The sequence below is a fragment of the Lethenteron reissneri genome, chromosome 7 (assembly GCF_015708825.2).
Source record: "Lethenteron reissneri isolate LAM-NWPU_2019-01 chromosome 7, ASM1570882v1, whole genome shotgun sequence".
NCBI lineage: Eukaryota > Metazoa > Chordata > Hyperoartia > Petromyzontiformes > Petromyzontidae > Lethenteron > Lethenteron reissneri.
In genome coordinates, this window is record NC_083785.1 from 7,719,410 (window position 1) to 7,736,408 (window position 16,999).

Sequence of the window (16,999 nt, forward strand, 5' to 3'; positions counted from 1 at the left end):
GTGATGAGACTTTGTAGAATGCACGTTGAGATTCATCAGGGCACGGGGTGACCAATAATGTCTTTATCGGTCTGTACTAAGGTAAGGGGTTGGCAGGTATGCACGCGAACTTGGGTCACGTGACAATACAAAAAACACAGGAACACACACACACTCAGTTACACAAAACGCACAATAAAAACAAACGTCACGTGATCTCTGTCTTGTGACCAGCGGCAACCTCTTTGTGTTTTTTCTTTAGAGTAGCAGGGTCCTGGGGCGCGCTGTGGTGTCCCTGATTGAGGAGGCCGCATTTCCCAACACCGCTTGCGTTTGCCATCCAAGTCCGACCATTCAGGCCACTCGCCCCCACTTGATCTGCACTTCATCCAAATCAATCGGCCTTCTCTATCCACCCCAACAGGGGCAGTCCACAAACAATGAGCCCGTAAGAAAATAGGAAAGGCAACCACATCGCTCGGCAGAACAAACGTGTTTATTTGTTTTGGCCGTCACGTGAGAAATGTGTATATATATGCACAGTATTTAAAAACAATCAGCAACAACAAGATTTTCAGTGTGGTCATTGGATCCAAAGTACACTTTTACGGCCAAAACTTTGCCATCTGGAAACATAATTCCCGGAAAAATGATGAAACCTCTTCCGGAGGTCAGTGCAACCGGTTATGTCGGCTAAAGTGGCACGTACCGCACACATGTGTGCGGTGCTTAAAAGAATAAAACAATGGGCTCTCACCCGAAATGTATCATTGTTACACATTACACATTTCAAGGCAGTGTTTGAGAAAATACTGGTAAAATATTTCCCAGTCTGTGGTAAATCACTGGCAAACAAAGTCCTTTAAAGTTGTATACACATTTAAAAATCACGACAACACGATGCGAAGGAAGTTCATCATACGTAGACGTAAACTCGTCACGAGATCGGGCGATGGTTCCGAATTCCTGCATCTCCCCCCCTGCCCCCCTACAACCCGTAATGGTATCTCCCGAGTGTGCACGCTGGCGGCTTGGGTGAGACCAAGTGCACATGGGTGAGGAGGAGGAGGGTAGTTGAATCCTCCCATTACAGCTGCAAGGTTCGTCACCAGTAAAACAACAACCGTCACGGGGGTCAAACGCCAGGAATGAAGTGAGCACGGTGGGAACACGAATCAGCCCGCTACGGAAACGCAGAGGTCCTTTTAAAACCACCCGGATGAAAACAAAACATGCATTCTCTCAATATATATATTTTATGAAAAATAAAAAGGTATCTCTTAAAATTATTGCACGTGTTTCGTTAGTCGGGGAAACGAACGCTGCGAACGTGGCAGCAGCAGCGCTTCCCAGCTACAGTGCTTTGACGCCTGCCCCTTCAACCGGCGAGTCGCATCAGGAAGATTTCTGTGCCGTTTTTGCGCGTCGTTTTCTCCGCGACGCGCGGTTATAAACTCGTTAAAAGAGGGATCCCGGTTCCTGCGTAAGCGTTTGCGTGAATTTGAGCACGCGCGCGCGCCTCCTCGTGCGTTCGCCCGTAGTGTCGTTGGAAGTTCCGTATCGCCGGGATAAGAGCCCGCTGAAGGTCTTGATGCACGTGGGCAACATCCGGGCAACATCCAGGCAAATCGTCGCCAAAAATCATCACCGACGTGTTTTTATCATGAGCAGTTACGGCAACTTGACGCGGCACTGTCGTAGAGTTATGGGGGTTACGTCTGTCCAGTTAAAGCAGAGTTTGTTGTTGAAAACGTGTGCTTTCTAACCAACAGTGCTGGGCGCACAACTTCGGGTAGTCATGTGACCTCCAACTGCGATCGTATCGGAAATTGCCATCTCAGTTGCCCACGACAGATAGCAGCAGTAATTAGATTGATCCAGATTTCGGAAAACCGCATTATTATTTTTTTTAACCATAAGATTTCGTGGCAACTATTTCTAGCGTCGATCGCCGGCAACTATTGCTCTGAATCTGCCTGAGTGCATCGGGGTTTTAGCGGTGGTGAGCGGTGGTGAGCTGTGGTGAGCTGTGGTGAGCGGTGGTGGTGGTGGTGGTGCGACCGGAGCCAACTTTCTCCGGCTCACGAGCTCGCGACAGCTTCCAGCTGCAGGCGGTTGTATCCCTCGCGGTAGAGCAGCACGAGGAACACGGTGAGGACACACGAGCACACGAGCGCCCAGTTCAACCACAGCACGTCTGGAACGAGCAGAGATCATACTCAGAACTATAACACAGTACAACAGCGCGGTGGCGGGATGTTAACTGCCTCGTCTGGTATACAGGAGGTTATACTCTTAGGTTTTTTTTTCGGAAAAGTCACGTAGGTAAAAAATAAAATGACGTTTCGGAGACTTGTGTTGCCTCCGAAACGTCATTTTCTTTTTTACCTACGTGACTTTTCCGAAAAAACCTAAGAGTATGAATCCTTGCAGTCATGAAAGCTTCAAATCTAGAATTAATACAGGAGGTTGTGGGTTCGATCCTGACCCCAACGCCTGAATATTTGGAGTTTGCATGTTCTCCCCGTGATCGCGTGGATTTTTCTCCAAGTCTTCTGGTTTTTCCCTCCACATTTATAATCAACACACGTTCAGAGTATTTATCTGCTGCAAACTTCCACGTGGTAAGCCACTTCGTTGAGCTATCATTTCTGGCCAGGTCACGTCTGAAAAACTGCTGTATAAGCCCAGTGGGCCTTACCTGGTCAAATAAAAATAGTTTAGCTTTAGTAGTAACAGTAACACTGGCGACCCACACTAGGGGCGTGTGAGGCGTGCGGAGAGCGAGAGAACCTGCCTTGGGGGTAAACCATGAGGAAGACCAGCAGGAGCCCCGCAAAGAGGTTGCTGAGGAAGGTGACGATGCCGCAAGTGATGCCCTCGGGCACGGGGTAGGTGGTCTCCACGAAGAGCTCGAAGAACAGCGGGATGCTGCTGTTGGTGCTCACGCCCAACAGCAGCGTGCACGCGTACAGGCTGCCTGCGGGCCAAAGAGAGTTTGGGCATCATCGTGAGGCTGCGCCATCCCTACCTGCGCTGTCACACACCTCGGGTTAACACACTTGTGGCTAGGTATGGTGCGAAAAAAGTTCAACATACGTCCCCACTCACCAAGAGCTATTTATTGCCACACGTGCTCACTCCCCTCCACCGTCCGCAACCCCCGCCACTACCCAGACCCGCCGATGGTTGTGTCCGGGGGGGGAAGGGGTTGGAGCCTAAAGAGAAAGAGGCGGGGCCTAGAGATGAAGGGGCGTGGCATAAAAAGGAAAGGTGCAGAGCCCAAACAGGAAAATATGGGGTCTCAAAATCAGGATGGGATAGGGCCCAACGACTAAGGGGGTGGGAAATGCAGAGGAAGAGGTGGGGCCTCCAGAGATTAAACTTTCCTGTTGATTTAAGGAAAAATAATTTAACCAAATGCTGGAGATGCAGCCACAGGCCAACTAACCCCATTGATTACCCTTCATCTATACTAGGTGGGGCACCTGGTCACTCGCCCCTCTATCAGAGAGCATCGCATGGAAGCGGATAAAAGAGGGCGCTTTAAGGCATCGTGAAATTAGTTCTGTGCTATCTGAACCACTCCTGTGCCAACCCCGAGGCTGGCTTAGCCTCAAATTAGTACCTTGTTTGGTATATAAAACATCGGCACTGGGGATACATAGGCAGCAGGGGAGTCGTGCTGGACTCGCCACTCCCTCGCATGTATGTACGTTGAACCTCTTTCGCACCGTACGTAGCCAGCCACGCTAATCGGAGGTGCGCCCTCAATAGGCGCTCGCAAACGGCACTCGCCCCGGCGGTCCGCGCGCTCGCACCTGTGTCAAACGGCAAGAAGGGAATGTTGCCGTAGGACATGAGCGTGAACCAGACGGCGGCGAGGGTGGCGGCCGTGTAGATCACCAGCAGCATCGCCTTCAGCTGCCCCGCAAAGTAGTCAGCGAACCTGCCGCACGGACGCACGCACGCGACGCTAACACCACGCCACCACCGCTCAAATGTGGGCCGCCACCAGACCTTGAAAAAAAGAAAATCGCCAAGGGGGTTCTGGGAAATTTGCCGTTAGTACCGCAAGGATTCGGCAGATCGGCATGCGATGAACCATCCAAATGTCATCGCAGAGACAAAGAGAGTTCTACAAAGTGGCTGTAGCATGTGACATTACAGTTGGTATTATCATCATCAGCCATTGCCCATTCACTGCTTGATGACGGTTTCCCCACCCCATTGCTAATATCACATATAATACATTCTGATGCCCACAATGCACTGTTATTTGCCGAAGTAGTTTCTGCACAGGGCCATACATCAGGTGGCGGGGGGAGCAGGTCTGTTCAGAATCAGAACAGAATATTTATCTACCTTGGGGGAATCCGATGAGCTATGAAGCTCTCTTTCAAAGTGGGGAAGGGACACCAAGTTACAACAACGAAGAATGCAAAGTATAGAAAAGGTAAGCAAGTCACTAAAAATAAAAAGTCCATAAATTCCTGCCAATTTTGCAATCTTGGGTAAGGCAGCAACACAACAACAAGAACAATCCCAGACCACACCAAGACGACACACAGTGCCCCCGATAAAATTGCAAGTTAAAATGTAACTCTCGTTCACCTGGATATGATGATGCCGGCGAAACTTCCAACCGTGGTGCAAGAAAAACCAACCCAGCCGGCCTTCGCCTGCCGTAAGACACAACACGACAGATCACGGAAACTCAGCTTGACGTTTACAGAGTTAACCGTTATCTCTGGATTGTGATGCACTTTTTTGGCATCCTGTATTTTAAATAAAAAGTTGGGGGGAATGTCTCATAATCATGTGTGTGCATGTGTGTGTTAGTCAGAAGGTAGTGTAGAGGTTAGCGCGCTGCGCTATGAATCTGGCGACCCGGGTTCGATTCCTGCTCACGGCCAACATCAGTGACGATTGTCTGAACCGGTCCTGGGCCTCCCCTAGGTCAACTCAGCCTCAAATGAGTACCTGGTGCGGTGTGTAAACATCGCCACTGGGGAGACAAAGGCGGCCGGGCGTGGTGTTGGCCACCCACCCCCTCGTGTGCCGTGTCGGCCTTCATAGGTGCTCGCTAACAGCACTTCCCCAACAGTCTGTTAAGGCTACACGGGGGATCTTTGTCTTTTTTAGTCAGAAGCAGGCGCTCTCCAGCTACAGCGTAGGGCAAAGCGGAGCGTCGGGTGACTCATACACAGCGAGGTTACATAGGTGGTGCGATCTGCCACTCATCTCAGTCAGTAAACCCATAACACCCTGGCTCTGTCCCATGAACTCCTGCCAACAGCGAGCATTCAAAACTTGGCACATGCGCCGTGGTCGTGCCACCGCCACCTAGTTGCGAATGGCGGTTGGTGTCATTGTCGTGTGTTGCATAACTTTATTGACATTGGCCACAAATTTGGGGTGCGCCTTACATTCCAGGACGTCAAATAATCCACAGAATATATGGTTCATAGCTCTGGAATGTTTGTGTGCGGATTGTTATCCAGATTGTGAGAAAGACAGAGAATGTGGCATCCCACGCTCAATCGCCAATTGAACAGCTGCTCCTCAATCGAAAGTCCGCCGTGACCGATTAATTTGATTAATCTGCCGTGAGAACAAACAGCAACGTTCTACGTCTTCGTCCTCCATTAGACGTCGGTGAACAACAAACATCTGCTTCAAAGCTGAATTGGCGTGCATTTCACCAAATCTGTGGTTTCGTTATATCCGGGACCCCCCCTGCCCCGCTCATTACCCTGGGTGATCAAGCGATGTCGAACTTGTACGTTTTTTCCCCCCCCCCCAATAGTGTATCTATATATATAAAATCGCGAATCTGTCTGTCTATCTGTCTGTCTGTGTGTCTGTGTGTCTCCGGACCATACGCACTTTCATTGGACGCCGGTTGCCCCTGCCAACGGCTAGCGACGCCTTCGCCGCTTTCATTGGACCTGGCAACGGCTAGCGACGCCTTCGCCAAGGGCTGCACTTTCATTGGACGGCGGTTGCCCCTGCCAATGGCTAGCCACGCCTTCGCCACTTTCATAGGCTCCGTAAATAATTAAATAATAGCCATTACACAGTATTGTTGGAGCGCTGAGGGGGGGGAGGAAGGAACGCCACCCGTACCCTGCCTCTGTCGGGTGCCCAATTTTGGCGAGGCCGCAGGCTCTGCACGCTACTAGGCCTCGACACCCACCACGCCACTCTGAGGTAAATTCATCAAAGTTTTTCGTACTCTTCACTCCACCCCCACCACAATGTGTGCAATTAATATTACTTTTAAACCCAACGCGCCAACAATCGATTATTTAAATGTTCACTGTACAAATAGTCATTAAGCTGGGTCAGCGTACTGCCAGTCTATCATGTAGACTGTAGCCTGCTTATTAAGCTCGGTGAGCGTACTGCCACTCTATCATGTACACTCTAGCCTGCTTATGAAGCTGAGTGCGTGTACTGGCAGTCTATAATGTGGACTGTTGCCTGCTTATTATAATCGATTCTTTATATGTTCTTTGTACAAATAGTCATTAAGCTGGTTGAGCGCCCCCAGTTCGATTCCAACTCACGCCCACCACCGCTGACGATTATTTTAAACGGACCTGGGCCTCCCCTAGGTCGACTCAGCCTCAAACGCGTAACTGCTGTCGTGTGTGAACATCGTCACTGGGAAGACAAAGGCGGCCGGCCATCGTGGATCCAAGTCCCGGGCGAAGCCGGGTCATGTCTATGTGTGTATGTGTTTATGTGTATGTCTGTGTGTCTGTATGTATGTGTGTATGTATGTGTATGTGTTTGTGTGTATGTGTGTGTGTATGTATGTGGGTTTTTTTGTATGTCTTTATGTGTATGTCTGCGTGTCTGTATGTATGTGTGTATGTACGTGTGTGCATGTGTTTGTGTGTATGTATGTGTGTGTCTATGTATGTGTTTCTGTGTATGTATGTGTGTGTATGTATGTGTGTTATGTGTCTGTCTGTGTGTCTGCATGTATGTGTGTGTGTATTGTGTATGTGTTTGTATGTGTTTGTGTGTTTACGCTCGCATTACACAAATGTGTTGCAGGTCTAAGGCGTTCCTTGCGTAGCATTGCCGCTTTATTATTTCAGTTGTTTACTGCCGTACGCACCCTGAAAGTCGTGTGTGTCTGCAGCAAGCGCGTGTATGTGTAGCTATGGACGCGCGCGCGTGTGTTGTGTAGGGGGAACGGTAGTGTAGTGCTTAGCGTGCTGTCTGTGTGTGTGTGTCTGTGTGTGTGTGTCTGTGTGTGTGTCTGTGTGTGTCTGTGCGTGTGTGGTGTGTGAGGAGCGGTGGGTGTAGTGCTTAACGCTACGCTGCGCTACCAACCCGGCGAACCCAGTTCGATTCCCGCTCACGGCCACCACCGGTGACCATTATTTGAACCTCCCCTAGGTCGACTCAGCCTCAAACGAGTAACTGCTGTGGCGTATTAACATCGCCACTGGGGAGACAAAGGCGGCCGGCCGTGGTGGATACAAGTCCCGGGCGAAGCCGGGTAGTACAGCTAGTTGTTCATATAGATATGTTGAGGTGTATATTGAAAAATCTATAAGGTGAGCATGTTGGGTTTTTTTTATTCATATTAAACTTCCTACTTTTCGTGAATATATAGCATACGGACTTCTACATGGAATGGAGGAATTTACTTTTTATACAAAGTGTATTGCTTTTATAGATATGTTGAGGTGTATATTTCAAAATCTATAAGGTTAGCTAGTCGTTTTTTTATTATTCATATTAAAATTCCGACTTTTCTTGAATATATAGCATACAGAGCTCTATATGGAATGGAGGAATTTACTTTTCATAGAAAGTGTATTGCTTTTATAGATATTCACTCACCAGCCCGCACTGACGAGCGTGCTGAAGAAGTAATGGTCAAGTAAATTTCGATTTAAAGCTTTCGTGACTGCAGGGATTCATCTTCTTGGTTCTTTTGGTAAAGTCACGTAGAAGGGAATAAAATAATAAAAATAAAACGTGATAAAATAATTCTCACGACGTTTCGGCCACAACGCAAGCAGCCGTCCTCAGGTGAAGACGCTGTCTCCCCGACAGACCTGGTCTTCACCTGAGGACGGCTGCTTGCGTTGTGGCCGAAACGTCGTGAGAATTATTTTATCATGTTTTATTATTATTATTTTATTACTTCCCTTCTACATGACTTTATCGAAAGAACCAAGAAGATAACGGTCAAGTAGCCTACAACCCGCACAGGCACGGGTGGGGAGGCCCTCATCCGGCAAGGGGATTTGAGCGAGGGCTCTACGTGAACGGGCGAAGATATATCGCAACCGTGCCGTCGCCTTCGTGTGACGACACAAAAGCGTCCGTTCGGGGAAAACTCTCGAAAGCAGAACGGTAATGGTCCCCCCCGCCCGGTGTCCAGAAACTACGGCTGTGCTGTGGAAGAAGACGTTGTAGAACTACTTCTCAACAGTCCGCCGTGTCGCGGCGAGCGCCGTCACCTGCGAGACGCCGTTGGGGCTCAAGATGACATCGAGGACTCCGCTCCACCCGCCCACGACGCCCGAAGCAGCGCCGTAGGCCAGGGCGATGAGCCAGAAGCGCCGGCTTCTGCAGTGGCGCGACGCACGCACATCTCTCAGTCAGCCAGCTACGAGGTCTGTCAAAGTCGTGCAGTGTGCGTACTGCGATAAAGTTCAACACAATAGTCCAGTGTTCTTCACTCATTTTCAAAGGGGGGGGGGCCCACTTTCGCCGATAAGACATCGGTAGTGCGAGTGTCGCCACACCACTCTTTGTGTATTGTCGGGGGCCACACTCAGGGGTCGCACTGAAGGCCACCAGGCTCTGCCAGTGGCCCGCGGCCACCCAAACACAGCTGCCACTTCTCGGATTGTCCAGGTTAAACCTGTTAAAAACCTGGACAGGTGGCAACCTTACAGGTGGCTGTGTTAGTCAGCCCTGTCGTGTCAGCTGTGGGCTGCAGAGGGCTGAGACCCCCTCCCCCACCGCCCCATCCCCCACAGCTGAAAGCTCAGCCACCCCTTCGAAATTCTTATCGTAAAGTCCGAAAAAAATCTTGATACAACATTTAACGCCAGTGGTGGGTTTCATTCAGTGTTATCCCCTTCGGTGAAGTTCGAGAGACGGAACAGAGTAAGCGCGAAAGGTAATGTCAGATTACGTCGTTAATCAGTCCGTTTAGCGGTTAACTTTTGCTGAAAGTTTGTCTCAACTGTGCCCACACCCCATTTAAAGGTCAATTGGCAGGGCTGATGTGGAAGGGGGGGGGGGAGCGCGTTGATTTCCGACCTGGCGAGCTTGCGCAAGGCGACGCGGTACGGCAGGCGCGTGGCAGCGGCGGAGAGGCTGGGCGGGCGCGGGGGCAGCGCCGGCAGGAAGAGCAGGACGACCACCAGCAGCAGTCCAGCGTAGGCCGCCTCTGTGTGTGTGCGTGCGTGTGCGGAGGGTAGGTGCCGGGGGGTCGCGACTGTTATCGTCCAAAAGCAACAAGGCGCAACCCAAAGAAAAGACAAAGCGCTCTTGCCGTCGCGTGTGTACCCAGTAGGTGCGAGTTGTCTAGAGCCGGAGCCGTGAGTCCACTACAGGTGTCTGCTCTCTCACGCATCGTTTCCGCCGTCTCATTTGTGTCGTGTCTCGCTCACGACATGCGCAGCATGTACCGTGGGCGTAACAATTGATTTTCATCGATGATCACTGCACTGTTACGTGTCCGCCACCGTCAATATCATCGCCACCACCGAGAACACTACGACAACAAGACACCACCACTGCCACACCACAATCGCCATACATCACTACAACTACAAACTCTATCACTACACCACCAGCACCACCGCTGTAATCACTATCACCACCATGACACTACTTTTTACTGCTGCCACCACCACCACCATTGTCAGCACCACCACCACTGCCATCACCACCTTCATCATCATCATCACCCTCATCGCCACCACCACCACCGGCCACGTACGCGCGTAGAGCATGATGTCAATGCGTTTGGAGATGAGCTGCAATTCCGCAGGCCCCGGCGTGGGCCCTGGTGCCGGCACGACGGCGGGGCCCAGCAGGAAGGCGGAGGCGGCGCCCAGGTATCCGATGAGCGAGGCGATGGCCGTGGCCGTGGTTCGCTGCTTAGCCGGGAACCACGCGGCCGAGAGGTACGGCGGCGCCGCCATGGTCGTCGTCCCGGCCACGCCGTTCAGCAGCTGCCCCGCGTGGATAAGCCTGCGGTGGCGTTCGGAGGTTAGCCGCAAGAGGACGAGCGATGAGAGGTCAACGGCAGAGTTAGTTCATTCAATAAAATGTAACAAAAAAATACGACGCATTCACGCGTTGTCCAGCGTTAACGTAGCCAGTATGTAATGACAAAGTGAAATTCAGACTTGAGACTTCACTAAACTTACACAGGTTGTCGGCGACGAGTTGAGGACTATAAAGACTAACGTGCTGACGAAATTAACGCCGGTCAGCGGTCGGAGATGATTGGTAGGCCATGGGTGAGAGGTCAATGGTGAAGTCAGAGGACAGAGGTCAGTGACGAGATGTCAGGAGCGAGGTTAAGACACCAGACACACCCTCACCAGTAAAGCTGCCAAGGATGACAGGCAAACTGGCCATCATGTGATGACGGACTGAGATAATTATCCCACGGTGACTCATCTTTCTCACAAGACTGAGCATTGGCTGGGTTTGTGTGGCTGTTTATGGAGCCGCCGCACGAGAGTGGCTTGGTTACAGTATAAGCCAAGGATCGTTAAAAAAGCTGAATTTCCATACTTCACAGAAATGATATCATCCCATTGACTGAGCTACAGATTTGAATTCTAAGAAATCGTATAGCGGTAGTTGGTGCCTTAAAGGATACAAATTGACGACAACACAGAATGTTATCGTCAAAGCTATGTGTGGGCTGCGATGATGCACTGCAAAAGAGGAACTAGGGACTGGGCAGGTTATGGCAGTGCAGACGTCACTGTGCATGCATTAGCAACACGCAGTACCGTGTACCCATCTGTGGGCAAAGACACAGGAAAGAAAAAACAGGCATGTGCATGGGTTTTTGACGCTTTCCAGCATAAGTTTTTCCTTGGAAGTGTATATCTTTGTTAACTCATTCGCTGCGAACAGATAGCTATTAATATGCCAATTTAAATTTGTTCATATGGAAAAAAAAGCTAACATTGAATGCATATCAGGCCTCAGTCTCCAATCTATATCTCTGGCCTCTCTATTTGTATCGCTTTGAAGAAGAGCCATTATCCAAAACCTCGCCTGCTATTTTTGTTTTACTTTTAAGGCCACTGTGTTTTTAACGAATGTGTCCGAGTTGTTTTGTTACGTGCGCTTGTGCACCACTGCCAACGCAGCAGCACCAACTAATTTGTTCATCATCTAGAAAAAAAAACTCAAGTAGGCTATTCATAGCCGTCATGGCGGCGAGATGTTAACTATCTCGCCTGCTATACAGGAGGTCATGGGTTCGATCCCAACCCTGACGCCTGCTGTATATTTGGAGTTTACATGTTCTCCCCGTGGTCGCGTGGATTTTTCTCCGGGTCCTGCGGTTTTTCCCTCCACATTTAGAAACATGCGTTTAAGAGTATTTGGCTGCTGTCAATTTCCACATCATAAACCACTTCGTTGAGCTCTCATTTATTATATAGCTCAGTGGGCCTTACCTGCTAAAATACATAGTTTAGTTATACTCTTAGGTTTTTTCGGTAAAGTCACGTAGGTAAAATAATAATAAATGAAAATAAATAAATTAAATCACGACGTTTCGGAGGCAACACAAGTCTCCGTCTTCAGGTGGGACTATCACAGCTAGATTTACTGTATCAAGGGAGGAGAAATCCAAGAGACAAGATCTTAAATACAAGCTAAATTTAGCTGTGACGGTCCTACCTGAAGACGGAGACTTGTGTTGCCTCCGAAACGTCGTGATTTAATTGATTTATTTTCATTCATTATTATTTTTTTTTACCTACATGACTTTACCGAAAAAACCTAAGAGTATGAATCCTTGCAGTCACGAAAGCTTCAAATCTAGAATAGTTTAGTTAGTAAAAAAAAAGTTTTATTTCATGGATTACCACAATATCCCATAATGCCATCTCTTGGCCACCTCACAACAGCCCAGCGAGTTTGCCATTCTCAACATTTCCCTCTGCAGCGCCGGACCACTGGCCACGGTTACAACCGCCATCACGCCTAGCTCGGATTAACTTTGTTATTGCGCTTAGCGTCGGAGGAGGGATTACAGAGCCCGTTAAGTAATTACCATTTCCTGGTGGCGTTGTCGGCCGTGGGGATCGCTCGGAGCGAGCAGCCCAGCACCACCACCAGCGACGTGACCAGCAGGGAGCTGCGCAAGCCTGTAGCAGTGGTGGGAATGGGGCAGGGGGAGACATGGGGGGGGGGGGGGGGCACAGAGAGGATCAGAGCACAAAGCCAGCAAGTGCCTCGTTAGCCCTGATCTTGCCAGGCGAGAGAGTTCAGCGAAACAAGCGGAACAGTGAAGGAGACTTGTGGCATTTAACAATAATGATGCCCTCCATTAAATCAGGGACGCCTCATAAAATCTCAACCGTTTTATCAGGATGGTCGGAATACATTGGGATGTTTGTCAACATTTTTTACATTTTTAAATCCTTTATATTAAGTTCACTTGCTTGCGCGCTTACGACCGTGCAAATCTTTCGGTCGTTTATTAACCCACTTCCCGTGATCCAATCGAGCTGACATTTTGCACACAGACTCGTTGTGCGTGACAATTTATTTTAGTGAAATTTTTTTTCCATAACTTTACACTTTTTAGGAAAAAAAATTATATTTAATTACCAATTGCTTAATGGTGGCAGGCAATCATCTGACCCATAGGTGGCAGCTATCTCAAGCCAGAGGACGAGAGGACTCTAGCCGCCACGCATATAAAGGATTTATAGTGAAAAGCTTTGTTTTTACGGGTAAATTTTTTATGGAGCGTTTTCAAAGCTAGGAGATTCACGAATTTGCGCGCGATCCACCAAATCTCCCCGCCACAGAGCTGGTTTACAGACACAAGACAATCCACCCCACGCCACGGCACGACAGTCAAAAACCCCCTAGTCACCTCGCTTGTCCAGTAGCAGCACAGACAGCGGGCAGAGGATGAACCCCACGGGGCCCCACACCACCAGCAGGGCCACGTCGCTCGGGCCCCAGCCGAACACGAGCCGTGCCGACTCGGCCACGGGCCCCCAGCTGTTCCACACCTGTCCCTGCAGGAACGAGAGGCAACAGAAGGCGGCCAACACGGCCCAGCGGCGCCGATACGCGCGTCCTGGAGTGGCCTCGTCGTTCACGCCACCGTCGGCGTCGTTGACCAACCCCACGGCCCGGAGGCCCGGAGTGACCGAGTCCCAGATGGGATCTCGAGCCAGGTCACCTGGGTTCGCACCCTCACCCTGTCCTCCATGGCCAGGTCTGCGTGACAAGTCTCCGTGGCTCCAATTGTGACCCTGGCAGTGGCTCCTATTGTGACCCTGCTCCCGATTTGAACCCAGAGCCCACGGCTTGTCGATGTCCACCTCCTGCTGCCAGGGCTGCGCCTTGAGCAGAGGCGTCAACTCGTCGGATCTCGCCACGTGCATCCTTGACCGGCACCACCATCAGCTTTGGCAGGGAATCGAGGGCGTGGGGTGGGTTACTTACTGGGGGGTCTCTATCGCTGTCCGCATGGGTCTCGACCACCTTTACCAATTCGCCAAATTTGGCCCCGGTACTAATTAAGGACTTAATGAGGTGGGGCACTGCTCGTTAATTGCTACCGATGCATGTTGATGATGATGTTGTTGTTGTTGCTGCATCCAAGTCGCTGTTGTCCACGTTGCTGGAGCTCTCGTGGCCATATGTTACGTGGGACTTCTTTCGCGCCGTACGTAGTAGTAGGCCAACCGTGTAGATCCAGTTGCTGTTGATGATGTTGTCACCGTACCCAGTTGATGTTGATGTTGTTGCTGAAGATGATGGAACTACAAAAAATCCAGTTGCCGATGTTTAAGCGGCCGCCGCTTGTTGTCAGTATCGTCAGTCGGAGTCGTCGTCGCCGCCGCTGCTGTTGTTGTTTTGAACAAAGTTGTCGCTATTAACACAAAATAGTTTTTTAATCAACGTGAGGTACAGCACCGTCATCACCGCAACAATAAAAACATCAACATCGCCTGCGCCGATTGTTGCTGTCAGTGGTTGTCGCTGCCCCTGCCTACAGCCATCCTTATCCTTCACGACTATGGTGAGTATTGTGATGATGATGATGAGTAGTGTAGTAGTATTATTAGTAGTATTAGCACCGCTGTGCTTGATGTCACTTTGACGACTACCGCCACCACCAGCGCCGCTGTCTCCCCGCGAGGCCGGAACCGGCGCGCGCTGCGGCGGCGAATCACGTGGGGCGAGCGGGGCGGGGCTAAGTCGCGTCGGGGGGGGGGATCACCCAGTCCCCGCCCCCTGAAGAGGAATCACGTGACTCCATTACCCCCCCCCCCCCCGGAGGGATCACGTGACTCCATTACCCCCCCCCCCGGAGGGATCACGTGACTTCATTACCCCCCCCCGGAGGGATCACGTGACTCCATTACCCCCCGCCCCCTTGAAGAGGAATCACGTGACTTCATTACCCCCCCCCGGAGGGATCACGTGACTCCATTACCCCCCCCGAGGGATCACGTGACTCCATTACCCCCCCCCCCGAGGGATCACGTGACTTCATTACCCCCCCCCCCGGAGGGATCACGTGACTCCATTACCCCCCGCCCCCTTGAAGAGGAATCACGTGACTCCATTACCCCCCCCCCGGAGGGATCACGTGACTCCATTATCCTCCCGCCCCCTGAAGAGGAATCACGTGACTCCATTACCGCCCCCCCCGGAGGGATCACGTGACTCCATTACCGCCCCCCCTCCCCGGAGAGATCACGTGACTCCATTACCCCCCCCCCGCCCTGAGGAATCACGTGACACCATTACCCCCTAAGGAACCACGTGACTCCATTACCCCCCCCGCCCCCTTGAAGAGGAATCACGTGACTCCATTACCCCCCCCCCCCAGAGGGATCACGTGACTCCATTACCCCCCCTGATGAATCACGTGACTCCATTACCCCCCCGGAGGAACCACGTGACTCCATTACCCCCCCGCCCCCTGAAGAGGAATCACGTGACTCTATTACCCCCCCCCCGCCCCCGGAGGGATCACGTGACTCCATTACCCCCCCGCCCCCTGAAGAGGAATCACGTGACTCTATTACCCCCCCCCCGGAGGGATCACGTGACTCCATTACCCCCCCGCCCCCTGAAGAGGAATCACGTGACTCCATTACCCCCCCCGGAGGGATCACGTGACTCCATTATCCTCCCGCCCCCTGAAGAGGAATCACGTGACTCCATTACCGCCCCCCCCGGAGGGATCACGTGACTCCATTACCCCCCCCCCCGCCCTGAAAAATCACGTGACACCATTACCTCCCCTGAGGAACCACGTGACTCCATTACCCCCCCCCCCGGAGGGATCACGTGACTCCATTACCCCCCCCCCCCCGGAGGGATCACGTGACTCCATTACCCCCCCCCCCCGCCCTGAAAAATCACGTGACTCCAGTTACCTCCCCTGAGGGATCACGTGACTCCATTACCCCCCCCCCCCCCGGAGGGATCACGTGACTCCATTACCCCCCCCCCGCCCTGAAAAATCACGTGACTCCATTACCTCCCCTGAGGGATCACGTGACTCCATTACCCCCCCCCCGGAGGGATCACGTGACTCCATTACCCCCTCCCCGCCCTGAAAAATCACGTGACTCCATTACCTCCTCTGAGGGATCACGTGACTCCATTACCCCCCTGAGGAATCACGTGACACCATTACCCCCCACCCTGAGGAATCACGTGACACCATTAACCCCCGGAGGGATCACGTGACTCCATTACCTCCCCTGAGGGATCACGTGACTCCATTACCCCCCCTGAGGAATCACGTGACACCATTACCCCCCCTAAGGAACCACGTGACTCCATTACCCCCCACCCCCTGAAGAAGAATCACGTGACTCCCCCCCCCCACCCTGAGGAATCACGTGACTCTATTATCCCCCTGAGGAATCACGTGACTCTATTATCCACCCCCCCCCCCCGAAGGTACCACGTGACACCATTACCCCCCTGAAGAATCACGTGACTCTATTACCCCCCCCACCCCGAGGAGGAATCATGTGACCCCCCCCTTACCTTGTGAGGGGTTTGGGGGGAGTCACGTGATTTCTCCTGACCGGGGAGGGGGTGGGGGTCACGTGATCGTCTGGCCACGTGCAGAGTTATTCGACGCCACCGACTGATTTGGGAATTTCACCAAACCACGTTGCCTTGTCGATGAGCGCGATTTCTCGGGGTGGATGTGCTTTATTTAACCACAACAGTCCTGTATCCACAACTGCGGGGTAAGGGGCCGTCCATAAATGACGTCACGCACCTAGGGAGGGGAGAGAGGTTAGATATTTGTGACGATGTGTGACGAAGGGGGGGGGGGGTTAGAAATGTGACGTCAGATCAAAATGCGCAACTTTAAATAAATATAAACAGCACGTTCTACTTAATTAAATAGACTTTGTAATAAATGTTTTATCCTACAACATCAGAGTGCAGCGGCACATTAAATACGCACTACAGTGACAATAGTTTAAAGCGATTTGAAGGATTTTGGGGGGGGGCAGAGCTTTGTGACGTCATATTTGAGGGGGGGTCTGACTTTTTGTGACGCCGTGTGACTAGGGGGGAGGGGGTCAAAAATCGTCCAAAATCGCGTGACGTCATTTATGGACGGCCCCTAAAATGTTGGTACGCCCATATTCTGGCCCAGGGTGGAAGAGTAAACCAAAATATCCTCTTCCAGATTTCTCCCTCCATGTTGTCTTTTAAATGAGGAATTGTCATCGTAAATACTAATTCACAGCTCAGCTTTCTATTTCCA

General features: G+C 51.4%; 1 protein-coding gene across 1 annotated transcript; it reads right to left on the reverse strand.

The window, feature by feature from the left end:
* Positions 1-465: 465 nt before the first annotated feature.
* Positions 466-14,388, reverse strand: SLC49A4 (solute carrier family 49 member 4). The gene is made up of 9 exons (XM_061575033.1): positions 13,109-14,388; positions 12,278-12,371; positions 9,968-10,221; positions 9,283-9,412; positions 8,472-8,580; positions 4,594-4,661; positions 3,801-3,928; positions 2,777-2,959; positions 466-2,176 (listed from the first exon to the last, which is right to left on the reverse strand). Exons 1-9 carry the CDS (start codon positions 13,626-13,628, stop codon positions 2,061-2,063), a joined length of 1,602 nt encoding a protein of 533 aa, XP_061431017.1. The 5' UTR covers positions 13,629-14,388; the 3' UTR covers positions 466-2,060.
* Between the last annotated feature and the right edge of the window lie 2,611 nt (positions 14,389-16,999).